At 41.7% G+C, this 21378-nt stretch overlaps 1 protein-coding gene across 1 annotated transcript in view; it reads right to left on the reverse strand.

Annotated features, from left to right (window-relative positions):
• Nucleotides 1-213: 213 nt before the first annotated feature.
• ARV1 (ARV1 homolog, fatty acid homeostasis modulator) overlaps nucleotides 214-21378 on the reverse strand; it is a 106978-nt gene continuing 85813 nt past the window's right edge. Inside the window, exons 4-5 of the mRNA XM_069235029.1 lie at nucleotides 14850-15074; nucleotides 214-2175 (exon numbers count right to left, since the gene is read on the reverse strand). Of these exons, the coding sequence (XP_069091130.1) occupies nucleotides 2069-2175; nucleotides 14850-15074 (332 nt within the window). The 3' untranslated portion in view covers nucleotides 214-2068. The remainder of the gene's footprint in view (nucleotides 2176-14849; nucleotides 15075-21378) is intronic.

Below are 21378 nucleotides of genomic sequence, written 5' to 3' on the forward strand. Positions count from 1 at the left end.
GATGGGTGTGAGGTGGGTGTGTTTAAAAGCCGATAATACTTACAACAGGTCAAATCGCTTGCGTGCTCGACCTAAAAATGGTAAATAAGCCAAGGAATAAATCCACAAAAAGGTTTGCAATAATGAAAATTGAGCTGAAACAGGCCTCCATAAAACATAAATGTACAGTGAAAAATTATTTAGGAATGGTTGTAAAGAAATGAAATCCTCAAAGAAAATAAATAGTTAATTTAAAGCAGGAAGAGAAAATTCAGACGATACAAACAAGCCCATGTGGACAACACAGAGTACATATGGCATGAAAAACATCTTTGGAAACTCGTACATGATGTTGCACAACAATTTCAAGTTATCAAGTTAAATGAATGCTGCCTGTCTCCAGTCCTCTGCGGTGTTAAATACTTGTGTAATTTGAGTCCAATCTATCAATCCACTGTAATTCCTTCTGATAATACGGGTTATTTGTCACCGCCTCAGGGGTCAGGTTTCACATGTTCAATGACCTGCCAACGAATCTCTTCAGCCATATTGGGCAGCGGCTGGAAATGTTCAACCAGTGGTGCTGGCATACCCGATAATTTACCTGGCTGCGGGTGCTGTAAAATGCAACTTTTTAGCTTTCACTTTCTTTGATCTATATAAATCAAATTGCATTGACATCAAATGGCATACACAATATTCTGAGAATTACAATTTGTAAAGGAGTTAACGTTGAATTTGACATTGTCATGCACAAACACTTTGGTATTAATACAGTATTTCCACGCAGAGCATTTACCACAGTTGTAAGAACAAATGTGGACAGTTAATGTAAGCTTTACGAAATCCTGGCTGATACTCCACTTGGTGACACAGGAAAACATGTGTTTAATAAAAATACACAGAGTGAGGAAAAGATTTTATCGGTTTCCGGTTAGGTAAATAGTAAGTAACAGAATACTCACAAAACATTTGCATTCCAGAGGATTTGGCTACTACCCAGCTTCACAAAAGAACATACTAAAACAAGTATTTGCAATGCGATGGGTCTCGCGTTTGCTCGAGTTAGAGCTATTACCACTGTAAACCCCTAACCGGACTTTTCTTGCCACATAAATTGAAAATTAAAAGTAAAACAGTTTCACATAACTTTTCTTGCCATATAAACTGAAAAGTAAAAGTTTCACATAAGCGAGCCGACGGCCGCCATCAGCGCAAAGCAGACACACAAAGAAATATAAAAGCTCCCTTGCAGTGAAACCTATTGGCAAAAATGCAATTATCCATCTAACCGGCAAAAGTGCAATTATCTATGTAACTGGCAAAAGTGCAATTACCTATGTAACAGGATCGATGTCATGCAAAGCGCTTGACTACTGCCCAGCGATATTGCTCTGCAAAATAAAGAGAAAAAGTAGTCCAGAAACCAGACGGAAAATATAGAGCCTCGTATGTTTTCAGTAGTTGGTCGATGCGCTCGAGGAGGGCTAAACACCGGAAACGGCATGACGTATGCTTGCCTTTCACTAATGGAAGCAAGCGCATTTTAAAAGGCAAGCCCACGAACCAATGAAAGTGACTGACGTGACATGGGCGTGGTTAGAAGCCCAAAGAGAGATTACAGCAGGGGACGGAGCGCTTCGTGCTCGCTCCTTAAAACTGAGACAAGACTTTGACAATCACTATCATAATGGGATATGTGTTTAGTGAAAGTTATACCAGGTATAAGTTACAAATCACAAATGTATTGGGTTCATTTGTTTCATGGCTACTTTCTGAATTAGCCATAAAACATTAAAATATGGAAAATATAGCTTGGTCGCAAATATTGAGATAATCCTATGAACAAAATGAGGTTTAGAGAAGAATAACAAATTCTTTCAGCAGTGTCATTTGAATGTACACTTTTACACGTAAACGTCTCTTGAGTTCACCCATCTCCCTTAATTCATATTGAAAGTAAGTGTTTTATCTGCATAAAGTTTATATTCGGCCTGCAATCACAGCAGATGTTTTCCATCAGTCTATACTCTGGGCTGAAACATCAAAAAGTTCAATGTTTTTGATTTTTGCAGTTTTTAAGACATATTCACATACTCCATTCCATCTTCTTGCAAGAATCGACGACAATACTTTCTAAAATTAATCCAGTGCAGATGGCCACGCAGGACATTTTTCGACTTGTGTTCAGCGTAACTGTAATATAAAAATGGATAAATCATGTGAGGCTTTGTGAAGTATACCTGTTAACAGTACACGTTTGTCCTAAAAAAACAAAAAACACCCGCAATCTAACAACGTATATTGTGCGTAATTAGAATCAGTTCAGCAATCCCTGATGCAATTTATACCCATCCTGCCGTCTTATTACAGCATTGATTGCTTGGCTCCGGAAGCAGTGCTTAAAATGGAACTACAGAGGTACAGGCATTCCTAGTCCCCGAGTACCAGTTTAATGCCAAGAAGTGCCAGTACTCTCCCATTAAAAGAACTGGAGCAGAGATAGGAAGTGCAGGTATTATCCCTTCCAAAACAAAGAGGTGCAGGTACTGAGCACCCAATAGTACCTGCTGATGTAAAGCACTGTTTGGAAGGAATGAACAGTGGTGCGCTTTGAGATGATGCCAAAGAACACAGTTTTGGTCATTACTTGGGAAAATAGGTCAAATAGTGCAAAAACAGTATCAAGGATGCTGACCATGTGTGTACAAGCCACCTCCTTGAAGTGCAATACATTCCCCATATAAATGTGAAAAATCAGTATGTGTGAGCTACGGAATGTGGAAAATCTATTCATTTGTTTTATTTATTAGTGAGTCCTACATGCAGCTTCAGAGCACAAGGGGCACTCAGTGTGAAAAGGCACAGGAGCTAGTAAAGGGAAACAGGCTCTCAGTATGGTGCTTTCACAGCTTCGAGTTGTCGTATTCCACAACCTATTTCGCAAGTAGCATAAGGGATCAAGCTTGACTACCTCACTGGCGTCGCAAGGTTGAGTCACTGTCTCGTGGTTCCAGTGGCTTTGGGTTCATGTGGATTCTCGTTGTATTGTAAGAGTACTATTGCAGCAAAGAGGCACTCAAACTCAGACTCTTCCAGAATAGGTTGGTACTAATCAGTGACAACAAGAACAATCATGAAAGTTAGTGTTATTCTCTTAAGAATTCTTTGAACAAAACATTCAAGGAGGGTCAACATGGTATGCAGGACGACAGGAAAAAGAACCACTGAAATAAACTGAGATAATGGTAAACAAAGCTTTGTAAGTTGAGAACTTAATAGCGGAGATTTGTACCCAAGCTGCCAGTGACATGTTGAAACCCTTAGCCTTTCACATTCCACCGATGTATAATACTACTATTACTAATAATAATATTAATACTAATAATAACAACATACGCACCTATCTGCAGTAGAGTTGTGGTGCACTATGTAACTGATTAGCATTGTTGTTAATAATGGTGCAGTCCCCAGCGTACATCACTGCCTGCCTCTTGCTGCGTATTACCCTACAACCCATCATGTACACTACCTTACAACCCCGAACTGTACATCACCCTGCATTTACCAGATGTACAGCACCTGGTGCGCTCTTAAGCCACTTCAATGGGTCGCCCATTAAGAGGCATTACCCAATACTCCTTGTGGTGTATCAAAGGTGCTCTGTTCATGCACATCATAGTGTACCCCATGCTGGAAAACATCCCGTGCACTGCATGAAGTATATCAACTCATGCTCTGTTGATGTGCCCCACAATTCGCCTCCTGATGCACATCAGAATGTATGAATGTTCATCTGTGTGCATGGATGCCTGCGTTTTGTTGGTCTGTGTGCGCGGGTGCATGTATGTCTGCTGAACTTTGTGAAATGCGCGTCTCCAGGCATGTTAATCTCTGCAAGTAAACACATTCTGTTAATCCGTGTATCCCTGTGCCCTTGTACTATACAATAGCCTCACCTACAGGAATTGTCAGTGATGGGTTTGAGAATATTGCTATAGGACTTTGATCCCAACCCCCTTTCTCTTTTGGAGTTGCCCTTCTTTCACCATTCCGTGCTCTGGGTAAAAGTTCAACTTCAAAAGAGAATTCACTTTATTCATCACTGCTTGCAGAAATGACTGGGCAATACAGCAAGGCTTATCAAAGTAATGGCAAAAGCATCCAAGAAATTCCTGCATATTGTTTTTCCCTCGACAAAAAAATACCTGGATGCTCCTTTTAAATCAAGCATTAACTAGCTAAGATTAATTCTGAATTCTGAAGATTAGGCAATCATATGTACCATCCAAATAAAAGAGCGACACCCATTAGTACAAGTCAAGTAAAACACTATTCGCTGCCAGCACAGAGCTCCTGAATCACTATTGCAGAACCAAACGAAAACAAAACTAATCTTGGCCAAAAGCCTGCATTAGATTCGACTGGCATTTATGCTCGTGGGCAGTAATGTAACCTTCAGTACGCAGGCTTCCTATGGTACTGGTATTACAGTGGAGATGGATGTACGAGTGTAAGATGCTGCAGTGCCACATTGCCGGGCTCATGGCCGTGACGGTCCAAAGACACAAAGGACAGAATACCTCAGCCCAAAACTGGGAGTATCTGCGGTTAGCACGAGACAGCTATACTTCATCGGTTCCCACTCAATTCTGCTTCCTCATCTTCAGTGTTGACACTGACACTCCAGAGACTGAGCAGGCTGAAGACGGAGCTCATAAACCTTGAGATTACTCAGTGTCTTGCCCCTTTATTTGCAATATATAGAAACCCCCTCGTCGGTTCCCCATTCTTCCGTATGAAGGTACCAGAGTGCCACCTGGTGCCTGAACCTATGACTGCTGCCCATAGCTGTCCTTTGAGGAACGAATCAGGTGGACTGCCAGGGTTAAGCGAAGAGGAAGTGCCCCAGTGACCCAGTGACAGTTCTCTGCCCACCAATGATGTGGAGGGGCAAAGAGGTAAATCTTCAGGTGTTTCCCACTACAGGAGAGAGAGTTAGCAGATATCCAGTGAGCATGAGGAAGATGGTTCCACCGAACAGTACCCCGGGGGCACCAGTTTGCAACCTACGCCTAGCCAGTGATTTCTGTCTACGTGCACGAATATACTGCTCCCCGGCATGGCTGATATTATGCTGGATGCCTTAAAAGAGTGTCAATTTGGCACTATTTGCAGAGGTGTCATCTTGAATACATGCTTTTTTGCAGACTGCGACACACATATTAAATGGCTCATTGGCAGCCACAATGACAAAAGTGGTTCTGTCAATTCATTTTAAGATTACCAAGTATTATGTTAGCCGGGCAACTCAATATAGCGATTTCAGCCCATCTATCCATCAATAAATTGAAAAGATGTGTATTAGTGGACCATCTTATAAGCAAGAACAACCTCACACGAACAATTAGAATATCTTTACAGAGCGCAACCAATTAGACTTAGTAAACCTTTTTCCTGTACCTACATATCACACGTAAAGAACTGAGGCCTACCCACTCTAGGTCGAGCCAAGTCCGAGGACCACACTGAAGATTTTAAACCGATGACCAAGAAAGCCGATATAACAATCACTATTACTTGCAACACAAAAGCCTTCATCTTAACATTTTGCTAGGCTCTCCGATAAGATCTGGAAAATCAATATCAAACAAGAGGATAGGTTCTTCACCCTTCCACAACAAAGGAGCTAAACTAACAAACTTGTACACTGACCTTTTGGTGAAGACCAGTGCACGGACACCAGAAAACCCTTGTCCACTCATATCTTACATGGACAGCAGATCAGTCAACCAGACCGCTAAAACTCACAGTGTAGTTAGGATTACAATACCTCCACAATCACACCTGCCTGCAGGATACATTAGAGATACAGACGGAAATGGAACCAAGAGAAACCAGAATAGTAGTTTTCGCTGAGGCTGCCCCGAGCAAAAAGTGCTCTGGACACATTCTAAGAAGAACAGGAGTGTTGCAACAGTTCTCGTCGACTGCAAACAGATATATTTTCTGCACTAGTAACTGAACAGGTCATCAAGGAAGTTCTTCAGTTTTCATTCAAAACATTCGCGTGTCTGTCTACTCAGAAATAGTGCCTATATACTAAAATAAATGAACAGTAAAACAAAGACTGGTTGTTTATTTCGCACACAAAAGAAAATGAACTGCGCTGTTATAATCGAAATCAAATGTATTGACCTTTGGACAGATCAGTGATTGTATTACCCAAGTGGTGCTCCGAGCCTGTGAAAAACAAAACGAGGGCATTAATCCACTCGGCCATCAGAGTTCACAAGCAAGATGGGAAGCCAACAGGAGCCTTTAGGATCCTAAGCCGCTTCACAGACCTGCATTGGCTCCTCGCACAGGTAAAGAACTTGAATCTCTTTCCTTGCTGTAGTAGTACTGTACACGGCTATATCACCTGCGGTATTTTGCTGTGTTCTTACGCTTCCCTTAGCAATGGCACCACTTGCTGTATGGAGAGTAGTAAGCGTACTAGGTCAAACATTTATTGAACACTAGGGACCATACCCAAAATAATCAGGAAGATCAAACGGATTTCATGTTCCTAAAAGGTGATTTTTTTAATAAGCAATTGTAGGCAGTTATTTGTATTTTTATTGTTATCTGCCATTTGTAAAGCACATATTCTGCCATAAGTATTGCACTGATCTGCCATAAGTATTGCACTGGCGTGCCGTTCAGTAGTCTGGGGGTATTGCACTGGCGTGCCGTTCAGTAGTCTGGGGGTATTGCACTGGCGTGCCGTTCAGTAGTCTGGGGGTATTGCACTGGCGGGCCGTTCAGTAGTCTGGGGGTATTGCACTGGCGGGCCGTTCAGTAGTCTGGGGGTATTGCACTGGCGTGCCGTTCAGTAGTCTGGGGGTATTGCACTGGCGTGCCGTTCAGTAGTCTGGGGGTATTGCACTGGCGTGCCGTTCAGTAGTCTGGGGGTATTGCACTGAAGTTCAGTAGTCTGGGGGTATTGCACTGAAGTTCAGTAGTCTGGGGGTATTGCACTGGCGTGCCGTTCAGTAGTCTGGGGGTATTGCACTGGCGTGCCGTTCAGTAGTCTGGGGTTCGCTTTCCTCAATGTGTTCCTAAAGTTTATAACACACACCGGTGTGATATCACTCAATTTGTCAATGCTTAGTGAGTAAACTGGATGTGCTTAACATAATGCAAGTATACACAACATCAGAATACCTAGATACAAACCTGAATCAGTACTATGGACTTTGACAATAAACTCAATTGATTGTCCCTTATTATTGGTTCACACTGGCCTACAGAAGGCTTCCTACAACATAAGGAAATGTTACACAATCTCTCATGCTGGCATGTTAAATTTATTATATGTGAGATAAAGTATTCTCCCTGCAATACATTGTAAGGATATTTCAAGTCACTATGGAGTTCAAGGCTATATAGAGGGCTGAGGATGTGCTGCTTTATAAGATCATGAGATATACAGGTGACTTCCGATACCCTTTTAATGGACAGCAGTGGGTATGTTATTCCTTATAATATAAGGTAGTGGAATACCAGAAGATACTACCACATGATCACAATCTGCAGTTTATAGTGAAAAACAAATGTGTAGCCGAAGCCCAGGAGGCGCTGTACAAATATCATTAACACAAGCCTTCTAAGGTTGCCCAAGAAATAGAGATGCTGCCAGCATAGTGATAGTGCATATATGAAGGGACATCAACTCATGATTTTTGATAAGTCAAATAAATTGTTTGGCAAACCAGCAACTCATAATTTATATGAACGATCAATGACTCTTCTTAACTAGTGCAAAAGGTACAAAAGGGTATCTGTTTAGCAAAAGATGTTCTCTGCACACAGGTAGATTAAGTTCTATGGCTATCATGGGTATCCGTGGGATGGGGAAAAGGGGGCACTGCCCCATTCACCCTGGATTTAGGAACGGCCTGGTGTGCAGGCTCACAGTGTAGTGTAACACTACAGCTGAAACTGGAAATGTGAATATATCACACAAAACTTTGAAAATTAAGGGAGGCAGGATGAATAGGTATATTCGGAAAGTCAGCCATGAGATTTAGGAAACCAAGGTAATCACCTGGGGAGATGCGATAGTAGAATTGGCTGCAGTGTTGCCATCTTAAAAAGCTGACATAGTAAAAGGGTGTTTACTCTTTTTAGATCCAGAACCGATTGATACTCTTGTGGCAGTTTTTGGACTCAGAAAATTATGAAATCAAATCGAATAGCTTGGTATTCTTCTGGAACAAGTATTACTGCTTCCTTATTAATCAAGTGATGTATACCCTGAAGAAGACCCATACATCAAAGTGGATGTTGTACTAGAGTTTGAAAGTGAAAGTTCTCTGGAGTCTCCTGAAATCTGATCTGGTAACTTGATGTGATTATTCTGAGGGCCCAAGAACTTTAAATTGCATGCTTCCCAAGTCTTGTAGAATTTCACAAGTTTCCCATCTACCTTCTTGGTATAGTCATAACTTAGTTGGGGAGGACTGGTATGTGAGACAATAGGCTGGTGCTCGGACGTGTAAACATAGGGGTATTGATAACTGTGACCCTTCCTTCGAAAGGGATGACTAGACCTCTTAGATGGAGAAGAATATGGAAGAAATGTCCGTCAAAATCCAAACCATCTGCCTATACGTGAGAGGTGGATATGAGCCCCAAATTTTTAATTCTTAGTAGATCTTTGTTTTACTAATTTCTCATAACTTAGGTCAGGTGAAAGAAAGACAACTTAGCATAGATTTGAGAATTGCTCCTTTTCGGGTCACATCCAGGTGTGATGTATTGCAGCTACTAATGATCCAGAAGCAGTAGCTGCAGCACATGGGTAGTCAAAGGGAATATCAGACTGGAATCTGACCTGCTGCTCCAATATAGACAGACAGGAAGTGCTGTCTTTGCCTTGAAGCACCTCTTCTGCTAGTGACTGGAAATAGTTAAGTCTGGATTGTATGGCACAAGTGCTAAATCCAATAGCAAAACGGAAGGCAGAATAGGTTCTTTTATTCGCTTCAGCCACCTTTTTGTCTACCACATCAGCAGAGGATGTGTCCTCAAATAGAACAGCCTGAAGGAATCAACTTTGACAATAGATGGGAAATCTTCCCAAAATCTGAATCTACATCTGTGAGAAAATAAAAACTTTGGGTAGAAAATTAGGTTACTGGTTGATGGGGGGTGAAACTCTACTCAAGCAGCAACCACAATTCTTGTCAAGGTACAATATAAGCAAAGCCCACATTAATCTGAGGTTAACCCGCTCGAAGCTTGGCACAAAAGCAGTCAGGCTAACTTAGAGGCGATGCGTAAAGTATTTATGCAGTACTTCAAACAGTAATAAAATTAAAACATAACACAAGAAAATCCCACACCAATTTACAAAAATAGAGTAAAATGTAATAAATTATTTGAGACCATATGACAAACTATCATTTGAACCAGAGATATGCAATTTTAAAGATTTAAGTAGAAATAGTGCCTCAAAGCACAAAGTGCTGTGTTTATTTTGTTGTGCCATACCAGAACAAAATCACAAGTTCAGGCCGACCACTAAGGAGCACAGGCTGAACACAGGGACCTAGGTAGGCCTGCTGAACAAAGTACTTTAAATCCTGGTTGCTGAATATTGCAAGATCCTGCGTCGAGGATGTTACGCAATGGCAATTCCAATCAGCTAGGATGTGAGGTCCAGTGTCAAGGATGCATTGCTCAAAGGCAGTTCCAATGGAGCCATCAACGAGGCATGTGATGAAAGGTCCTGCACTGTCATTGAGGATGCTGTCAACGTGAGCTTGCAATGTAAATTCCTGCATCAGGGATGCATCGCACAGTGGTGGTTCTGATGAGCTTTGGGCTTAGTTGCAAGGTCCTGTGTCGGGTATGTGTCGTGCAGTGGTGGTTCCAATGAGCTGCGGGTTGCTATGCGAGGTCCTGGATTGGAGTTGCACTGTGCAGCGGTGGGTCCGAAGCAAAGCTGCAAGGAGATGCATTGCGCTGCATTGTTTCTCCCAAAAGGCCACAGCTGCACTGGAAGAGCACTTTCACACCAACTTTAAAGGGTTCAGGACTGGGGTGGCACCACCTGGGGGAGGGGCAACCCTCACAGCATAGAGTCCATGTGTTGGGTTCAAGGTGGTTGGAGACTTTTCTGTACCTGAGGCTCTGATCAGAAGGCCAGCCATCTAGCCCCTTTGAGTCACTCTGGTGGTCCTAGATTCAAGATGGATGTCCAGTCCTTTTCACTCAACTGCAAAGAAGAAGGGCAGCTGAATAGCACTCCTTCTTGCAGTAGAGAAGCATAGCAGTCTTTCTGAATCTTCTACAGGTCCAGAGGTGTGTTGAAGTGTGGGTCTGAGAGTCCAATATTTATACTTGGTGCCAGCTTTGAGGTAGGAGAATGTTCTGGACGTTACCACCCCCAGAGGTGTTTGGAATTCTCTGGCTCCCTGTCCCGGCCACAACTTGTCAGGTACAAAAGACTGGTATGAAACCCTATGTGACTGTGCTGAGGCAGAGTCTTTGTAACTTGTCAGTGTGTAAGTGACAGCTCTCCCCCACCCCTCCCCACCAAGTCAGCCCATCCTGATAACACCTATCCCCCTTTTGCCTCACTTTCTAGGAGAAATACACAAAGGTCAACTGCCAGCTACACCTAGTCATGCTACCCAGGATACAGGCACCAAATAGTTGGGACAGGAAAATGCCAACCTTCTAAGTGACATATTCCAAATTGTGATTTCAAATCCGCCTTCATTATTAAAGAGGTTTTTAAGTTAATATTCTTTAGACACCCAACTCGACATTCCTACCTGCACACAATTGAAAGTTATCTCTTATTAAATGTAATAAGGTAACCTGATATTATGTGCGAAAGGTAGGAATTGCAGTAGTGAAAAAACAAATGTAAGAGTTTTTGACTATGAGGACTTGTAAGAGTTAAAAGGACATGTGGGTTTTTAAGGGCTACCCCGGGGGTGACTTGTATGTATTAAAAATGAAGGTTTAGGCCTGGCAAAAGGTTGATGATGAAGAGGTCAAAATGGTAGTTTAAAACTGTACACACAGGCAGCAATAGCAGGACATGTTTAAAAGGCTACCAAAGTAGGTGGCACAATCAGTGCTGCAGACCCACTAATAGCATTTCATTTACAGGCCCCAAATACAATTAGTACCACTTTCCTACGGTCTTACAAATAAATGAGCCGATTGAATATAAACCAGTTTTGCCATGTTTAAGGTAGAGAGCACAAACACATAAGCACTGTTTAGAAATGGTAAAGTGTGCAGAGTCCTAAAAGCAACATAATCAGGTTCAGAAAATAAGAGTGTGAAGGGAAAGATTTGGTGATGACCCTGCAGAAAGGGTGAAGCCCAACACCTTTGAAACCTTGGTTTTTCTACTTCCTTCCACTCTTTTGGCAAAACCTTCTTTATTGCATTATTAAGAGGCAAGATTTCAGGTTCTTTTTTCCTGGTATTGAGTAAACCACCCTCATCTGGCACAGAGAAAGCAGGAAATACCAACTTATTGTGGAGGTGCGACATTACATCAGCTAGGTCATTTGACTGCACGTATTCCTTTTAATTCCACTTTCTCCTCAGTCAAATCTGCATCTTGGTCAGATAAATTTTCATCTCCACTCCTTTTAGGTATATGCTGCCCTTCTCTGGCTCGTAAAGCAGCTTCTCTTGCCTGATTTATCAGGGAGGAGAACAGTGACCCTGGAAAGCATGCTGTGATGATGAGCAGCTTTGAATAATGAGGGGCCTCCTATCCTGAGGAATCTGCTTTTCTAGTATGGTGTTTTGCAGTCTTCTTAAGGAGTTCATTGATGCTGACGTTTGAAATCAGCGTTCTCATAAGGTATTAGCAAATGCTTCCCATGTCCCGATTACCAAGCACCCAAGGATCGTGTCCATGTGGCAAGCCTTGCGGTACAGCCACCATATTAAAAACAAATGAGTGTGTTTTTGTGCAAACCGCTCCCACATCACCTAATAACTCTGTTTTTATTGATTTTATAATGCAGAACCAACAAAAACAATACAGTGCATATTAATATGAGACATCACAGATATTTAGTATGAGGCCAGAGCACATACAAAGTCAGAAATGCGCATCAACAGCAGCCGAAGCAGTAGTGTTTCCCCACAGCCTCCCCCACTGGATAATATCCTTATGAAACCAATCCATATGTACATTATAAATACCAGAATTTCAACATAGCCACAGTTGGTTGTCACCAATGTATCTGACATGTGCAATCCCATTAATAAATCATCTGTATCTGTGCTCCATTCAGTGCTTAAATCTCCTGTAACAGTGAAATGTTCCAGTAAACTTCCCCATGCGATCAAGTCAAGTCAGTGCCCCCTCATCTCTGCGTGTTATCCACATTTTTTGTTCCTCTGCGTCTCCCATTCCAGTATGTCTCGTATCCAGCAATGAATGGATGGGCTCCTGGCACTCATCCAGCTCAAGGCCACCCTGCGCCTAGCCGGCATTAGAGCTAGGTTTGGTAATCTGTGTGGGATTTTCCTTCCCTGTGGTCTCTTCACCACCCCTAAGAGGCATGTCAATGGCGTTGCTTCAAGGCCCAAACCCGTGCATTCCTCAACCTTCCCAGCCACCTCCCCCAAAACTGCTTCACATCCCTACAGGTGAGGAGGTTTCTAGGCCATTCCTGTCTTTTTGTCTGTCACTGAATTCTAGTTTATAAATTCCTGTCTTTTTGTCTGTCACTGAATTCTAGTTTATAAGGGGTACTGAAAGTCAGGTGCTGAAAACTCACAGTTCATTGTGCCTATTTGTGAGAGTGCCTGCTTGGAGACAGACCCAGTGCTACATGCTGTGAAAAGCATCACTTTACACAAAGGCTTAGCCCGAAGACCAGCCTTAGAAGGAGATTTGAAAGAGAACCACCTCAACCCAGTTTTCAAGTTTGGGTCAGTAAGTCTGCACCCTGTGCCTGAAAAATGTGGATAAAAGTGGGATCCATACCACCCCACTATGTTCCAGTCCAAAGTTATTCGTGATCAAGGAAGCAAATACTCCACAGAGTACAGGAAGAGCTGCTGAATCAAGACCTGGTGTCTGCCTGACACTCAGTCTTGCAGAGGTGAGGGGACATCACCTGAAGTCATCACTTTCTGCTGGAGGATTTGAGGATCTGAGTGAAGAAATCTAGAAGCGCAACTGCTTGCTAAGAGAGGGAACGAGTGTGCCTGGTGCTACAGGAGAAGAAAGTGCCCAAGAAGAAGAGGTACAGCTCCGTCGTGAGATGAAAACCACCCAGAGGCAGCTGACAAACCTAAGAGAGCGATCCAGGAGTGACCACAATAAGAAAACATAGTATTCATCCTTGAAGCAGGAGTGGAGTAAGAACGTTTCTGCTCTTTCCTATACAAGAGGAGAATAAGAGCTTGCTGAACATCAAGAAAAGGAGGAGTGAGACCCCCACGTCTTTGGGACTGGAAAGGAAAACCCTTGATTTAATGCCTTTGATTTTGTCATCTTAGGGGTGTTGAGGCAAAGGAGATATTTGCATCTTGCTTAGTGCCTAAAGCATTTTCAGTTAGGTTTTATGGCTACATGAAATTAATCGCTTCATCAGTAACACCTTACTAAGGGTGAAGGGAAAATGTTGTGAAGGGAGGCTATCTGATTTTTTTCATGTACTAAATCAGCAGAAGTGTTTATTTGTAGTAGTGGCTGAAGAGTAACGCATGTCCAGGTGAAATTACTACTGCGTCTCTGAAGTCTGGAGCTCGGCTCGCAGGTCAGATTTTCCACAAGCGGTGTAATTTGTAAAACAATGATAGCACAATTCTGAAGACATGTTTCAGTGAGAATAGATTGGAATCCAAGGCGTATTCTAGAGATAGGGCACAGGAGGCCAATATGAAGGAGTTCAAAGAAGTACTGACAGAGGAAGCCAGTTTAGTATTCTGACATGAGCCACATTTGTGTAAAATATGACTCCTGCGCGTGCATGCTTATGGAAAAATTAATATATTTAATGTTCGATTCTAGGAAGGATTGTTTTTATGAGACACTGTTATTAATGGACGAGAGCCTCAGGCAGTGAAAATTGTCAGCCACATCATATTTCTACTACATTCACTAATTGACCAACATGAATGAAATGATAAAATCTGAAAGAATCCCTTAGGAGAGAGGCTGCAGGAAAGACCTGGAAGATTTGAGTTTCTTTCTGACAGAAAAGATGTGAATTGTTCCTTGAATAAAGTGTGTTGACTTGACTGGCTTTGACAACAGATGACCAAGATCCATGTTCAAGAGAAGCAATGACAAGCCAGAGGTTGGAAGAGGCTGAAAACGTAGACAACTGACTTCTCAAGTAGGACATGGAGCATGCAAAATACCCAGAATGTCCCCATGATACAAAGGTGTATCATTTTGAAGAAACATCTTTTTTCACCAGGGATGGACCCTCTCAGTCTTTAGTGTGTACCTAATGGAAAGGAGCTCATTACGTGTTCAGCTTTAAGATTTATATAAGAGTATTATCATACCACTCTTCCCTTCCACCTGACTCTGAGGTATATTGATTGGTGGCTTTGAAGGAAAAGATATTGCAGCAAGTTTACACTTAAAGCGCGGCAGCATCCCATATGGGATATGAAAGATTTTGTATTCAGCATCGTCAAGGCTTAAAAAATTTAAAAGTTTCCTCCAGTTTACCTCGGGATAACAATGTCATATAGAAAACAATCACTTTAAAAAGTTGAAGATGCATTTTGACTATAATGGTTTAAGATGATGATTATATATGTATATTTGAGCGTAATGTGCAGCAGTAAACATACACCAAAGATAAAAATTTTACCTCGAATTGCTTGAAAGTTTGACGTCAGCACAAAGAGTTTGATGAGTTTCAGGCTCACAAATGTGTAATCGTGCTCCCAAATGACAGCTGGGATCAGCAGCAGTTTCCCATAGCTAGACAACAGAAGTGCTTTCAGAAGAAGGATGAAATCCAATTTTGTTTTCAAAGTCCCAGATGCCATAAGGTATAGGGCAGCAAAGATGCCCAAAAAATAGACTGACTGCTCTGAAAACAGAAAAAGAACCAAAACTGCATTACATACCAAAAATGTTGTCTTTTTCCTTTTCTTCACATAAACAGATCGTTTTTGCATCTATTCTTTTTGTTTTCTTTGTAGGAGTATTTTTGCAAGAAGGTCATTATTAACAATCCAGTTACAAATGTGTGATATGTAGCTCAGTTTAAAACCTATTACATTCCACCCTGGCATAGTTCTAGAACAGACCCAGGCATTCGAGATGCTAAGAATATTTATACATGAAAATATGTTGAACTTTGTTTACAGTCTGCATGAATTCTACTTATATCTATGAATTGTTGGCATCTGTATTTAACGTTTGTTTAAAACGCTTCAGCACTACAAAGTCTGTGGGCACGCTGGAGAACAGCAATAGCCAGAACATTTTACATTAAAAGCATGGGCTTTCCCTTATCCCATGTTTTCTAGCATGTTATTTACTCTTTTATATTTTCTGAGTAGGTATATTCTTTCTTGCATGTTATACTCCGAATGTGCTGCCTGTCCTCGATTTTATGTCTATTTGTGTAATGACTGGGAGAAGATGTGGTGTAATGGTCAAAACTACCGACTGTGGAACTGCAGAACAAGGTTCGAGTTTCAGAGTTAGCCTAACATCATGTGATTCTTGGCAAATAACAATCTCCGCTAAAGTGAATGTGTCCTTGTGTAATGTAACTGGTGCTCATGTAAAGTGCTCCAATATCATCGGGTCGAGATCGCGCTATAGAACACTGCAGTAAAAAAATAAATGATAAAAAAGTTTAAGAAGCAGAGTCCTTATAGTTAATGTTTGGATTGAAAGTGATTATTACATTTTTCGGCTGATTTGAACAAAAAAAGCCTTGATACAATGTTTACACTGTACTTACTTATTTCTAGTGCGTGTTTTTAGTTGATGTTATTTATACCTGAAGCTACCACAGCCCACATTACCAGTAAGTCTTGCTCGGATTTCCAGCTTTTCAATTTTTATCTAAACTACAAAACTATTTTCTGGAGGATTTGCCACAGACCAGGTCCCAAACTTTCGGTAAAGTCAGGTGCTCGACACAGTTCTTCTTTGGCCTCAGAACTATTGAAGATGGTCAACACAGTCTGGAGACTTTCTATTTCTATAAGTAACTCAAGCCAGTGTGTACTAGACAAGTATTACAACTCAATAAGGGTGCCCCTGCTCGACAATCTCTGTCAAACTATAAATCTACATTTGCTCCTGTTTCTCTAGTGGTGTTCTAACTGTTGAAGGTCCGCCATGTTAACACGCCACATTGATATGCTTGTCCTAAAACTTGAAGGAGAAGCAAAGAAACACCAGCAAATATCTGAAGAGGATTTATTATTCTTACTACAGTTACCACATATTTTCTAAAGCTTCCCCTGATTTCGGCAAGCAGGGAGATGAAAACCACGGGCATGCCAGTGCACATTAGTGAAATGCATTCACATACGCGTCACATCAACATATGAAGAGCTTCAACAAACACTAGCTTCACTCAAATACAACCCATAAGCTCAGGCAGTGAGACATTCCATTGTACCTGGCTTCGATTTTGATGACTTGGAAGACTGTGGGCTGGAGGCAGGCAGGCACTAGTTGAGGAAGAACCTCTTCCCAGAAGCCTGCTATCAGGGCTCAACAGCAAAGCACTCTGGGCCTGGTAGCAGTCCCACCAGGACCCAGCCTACTGGAAGAAGCCACAGTAACTATGTGGCTCTGTCCACCATTGATAATAGCGCACTATTTAAAGTGTGAGGCTTAGTCTTGAAGGACATAGCATATCTCGAAAATTGTTTGAATTCCTCATATATCGCAATGGATTTGCAGGACAAACACCAACACACTATGGATGCCAGTGTGTACTACGCAGTGATTGCAGGTTTTTTTTCTTTTTACGGAGGGAGCGGTTGACCCCTGTGCCCCTGCTCCCCTCCCCTTGCTGTCTACATGACTATCGCTACTTACTACTGTAGTACTGTTTAATATAGTTCTACAAAGTGCAGGTTACGAAATGTCAGTCGGCATAATACCTGCGGACCAAAGTCGGCATACATCACTATGGTGACTCTATTCCTCTAAGAGAACGGTAGCTTATATGTATTGGAAAGAAGATCTGCACAAAGTAGGTACTATATATGCATGGTAAGAAATATACCAACCTATCACCTTTCCAATCGATACATAGAAGCTGAAGGCAACTTGTTAATAGTACTATAAAAAACTTGTGCAATGGGATTAATACATTTTGGTCTGTTGTATATGGTTTGTAGTTTAATATGACAGAGATCTTCCATTACAAACAATGCCTTTATTCTGAAAACTGTACTAATAAAACAAAGCATTCATGAATAGATTATCTTTCGAGCTTTGCGAAACAGTTTGAGGATGCTGAGTATGAGTGAGAAAAGCAAAGCCAAGATGGCATGTCCTGTCCTCTGCTTACAAAATCTTAAGGTCACTTCAAAGTATTTAAGGAGAACAGAAACAGGGATTGGAGCATGAGAGGGATTGAAAGACCATAAACAAGGGCATTAGGGTATTGGGAAGAAGAAAATGTTGGAAAAATGTGAAGTGCATATGCCACTCTAAAGTCATTTCAAAGAGTTAAAGGGGAACAGGGAGAAGGAAATACGACAGGTGAAGGAATACTTTATGAAGGACAAAGTGATCAGAGGCTATTTTGCGACATTTTAGGTTACATGTAAACAGAAATGGAAAAAATATTTTATACATTTGTAATTCTTGAATAAGAAGATCAACAAGGAAAATTAGTTTTATCATAGGGAGAAAGCACTCAGCAGTTATCTAATGTCTGAATAATTTTGCAGAATTACATATATTTCGATGTCTAAATAAATTGTAAATTCTGTGTTCGTGGAATGACTAAGATTTAGCAATTCTGTGCAAAAGAATTGTGTCTTTTTTGTTTCCCGTGAGAGATATAATCAGAATGTAAAAGTAGTTATAATCTATACTGATCTTCCATTGTCAAAACTAATTGTTCTTGTCTATGAGAGCTTCTGGCTTAGTCAATGTTTATAAACGTCTTGAATATCAGTGTGGCCGCTGTGCTGCATGGCTCGAAGTAAAAAAAAAAAAAAAAAAAAAAAAAAAAAAAAGGGTATTTTTTCAAGTTTTTAAAAACAATTAAAAGTTTAATCAAAGGCAGCTAAAGTTCACCGGCTGCAAGTGCCACAGGAAACAACCACATTTAAAATGGGATTTAACAAGCCCATGGTACTAAGCCTACTCACAGGGAGAGGACCTCCCAACAATGAGTCTATTTGCAACAATATAAAATATGTTTTTATGCATGAACATTCTGGCAAGTTTACAGTCATTTGCTTCTCCAGACAATATACCTGATCCTATGTATTTATACATACTCTGCTGTAAATGCTATCCACACACATTCTCGATGTTTTGTTTTATGTATGCGTAATTTGTATAGCGCTAACACTGTACTGAAAAAAAACCAGAGTACAACAGAGAGAACATATACAGTAAAACATACATATGTGAAAACATAACATGCAGTCTGCAGCTCAGTTTAACATATCAATATAGTACGATTTTAGTGATGTCTTGCTACAAATATGAAGGGTTACTGGATCAATGATACACATTTGATGCACCTCAGAAGAATGACCGACTTGGTTAACTTCAGCGGGATTAATCATGTCCTATCAAGTCCTATGTGGTTAGAAAGGTGTTGGCTTTTAGTAGAAAACGTGGCTTTATCCCAGCTTTCCCACAACATGTACGTTTGGGCAACTAATATCATTTGAGTGTACTTCAATACCGTTATTTGCTAGTACTGGCCCCACTTTGAATATGCTAATAGCCAGTAAAGCCCTATATTTTATTTTATACTGTGCAATACAATAGGACTGGAAGTATCAATTAATGAAATTTACATGATGTTTTGTGATTTATATCACTGCTTCCTCACATAAATAACATTACTGCATACAAGCTCACTTGTTTTGAAAGCCTAGATTTTAGTGGTGATCTAGATTAATTTGGGTCTCTACTAGGGATGTGGGTCTTTTTATTTATATACTACACACTCCAGACCTGGGGTCCCCTTAGGAGTTTGGCGGTCGGACAGCCAGACTGCCATGTTGGCGGCCCTGAAAAAGCCCCCCATGGCGGTTAGCCAAAGGCGGTCCAAACCACGGGGGTCCGCGGTCACCAAGGTAATACACAACAGCACATTGGATGAATCTGAAAACAACACAGATAACACACATTGCCACATTGGACAAACATGCAAAGAACACTATATAAAACACATCCCTTCACACACCACAATCCTTTGCATTTACACTGCAACACACAGAAGCCAGAGCGAATTATTTTTCACACAGTACAGATACTAGCCACCACCTTTTTTTCACCATCCCAAACAACACCCTGCACACAATTTTGTCCAGTCACACCCTTTGGCATTTCGCCCCTTTAGTGAGTCGCTGTCACACGTTTTTCTTTCCCCCCCATGGCACGTTTAAAAAAAATCCACGCTTCTCAGAAGATGAGAAAAGAGTCATGGTCGATGAAATCATAAGAGTAGAGACACAATTGTTTGGAGAACAAGTCCAGCACACTCATCTTTGTAGGAAAATGGAAATGAGGGGCAGGATCGTTGATGGAGTCAATGCTGTAGATACCACCCTGCGCACAAGGGAGGACATTTGGAAGAAGTGGAACGACCTCAGGGGCAAAGTCCTTTTCCTGGTCTCCAGGCCAAGAAGACTGGTGGTGGCCCTCCCAGTGTCCCATACCATCTCTTTCCCTGGGAGGAGAAGGTCTTGGCTATCCTGAGGGCTTGTCTGGAAAACCTGGGGGAGTGGAGTCTGGCAAGCCACAACACTAAAAATGTCACAAAATGTTGGGTCATGAATGCTCACAGCCCAGCTTTTGCCACTTTTACTGTCACTCCACTCATCAGCTCATTGCCCACAAGTCCAAAGACCTCTATTTGGTAACTCACATTTGAAGTGTACACACTTGGGGAGATGACATTTGTATAGCGTGTGTAGTACAAGGACTGACATGACTACAACTCCCAGCAGGCTCGATTCTATAACTCCAAGCACCAGACCAGTGGTCACTTCTCCAAATACCCCTGTTTAGTACCTATCAATTTAAGGGTACACACCTGGGAAGATAACATTTGTCAAGTGTGTGTACTCAGGCACTGACATGATTGCTACTCCCAGCAGGCACTATTCCTGCAACTACAAACACTAGCACAGTGGTCACATGCTACAATACATCTGTTAGTGAACTCTCAATTGAAGTGGAATTACCTGGGGGAGTACATTAGTCAAGCTTGTGTACCAGAGAGAGTGACTTGACTGCAGCTCATAGGCGGCACTGTTTCAGCAACTCCAAATACCAGAACAGTAGTCACTTGTCTAAAGACCACTATCCGGCAACTCACAATTTAGGTTTACTCAGCTGGGAGGATACCATTTGTCAAATGTGAGAAGTAGAGGGAGTGACAGGACTATTAAGGCCAAGAAGGCCCTATGACTGTAAAGCCAACCACCATCCCAGTGTTCTCTTGTCCAAATACCATTGTTTGGTAACTCTGAATTGAAGTGTACCCATGTGGGAGGACAGCTTTTGTATAGTGTATGTATTACAGAGAGTTACATGACTGTAACTCCCAGGAGGCTCTGTTACTGTCACTCCAACCACCAGTCCAGTGTCCTCTTCTCCAAAGACTCCAGTTTGGTAACTCACACATGAAGTGTACTCACTTGGAGGGGATAATATTTGTATATTGTATGTACTAGAGAAAGTGACATGACTGCAACTTCCAGCAAGTCCTGTTTCTCTAACCCCAAACACCAACACAGTGGTCACTTGCCCATCTACCCCTGTTTATCAGCTCACAAATTAAGTATACTCACCTGGGGCAGAAACATTGGAAAACTGTGTGAACTATATGAAATAACCTGACTACAACTCACAGGAGGAACTGTTTCAGCAACTCAAAACACTAGAACAGTGTTCATTAGTCGCAAGACCCCTGTTAGGCAACACTCAATGTAAGTTTACTCAGCTGGGAGGATACAATGTGTATAGTGTGTGTAGTAGAGGGACTGATATGATTGCTAAGGCCAGGAGGGTCATCACTGCTACTTCATTCACCAGCTCAGGGTGCTTTTCTCCAAAGACTCCTGTTTGGTAACTCACACATGAAGTGTACTCACCTGGGGGGGGGGGGGAAATAACATTTGTATGGTGTGTGCAGTACCGCGCCTGCCATGACTACTAAG

This window comes from Pleurodeles waltl, chromosome 5, assembly GCF_031143425.1.
Source record: "Pleurodeles waltl isolate 20211129_DDA chromosome 5, aPleWal1.hap1.20221129, whole genome shotgun sequence".
NCBI classification, from domain to species: Eukaryota; Metazoa; Chordata; class Amphibia; order Caudata; family Salamandridae; genus Pleurodeles; species Pleurodeles waltl.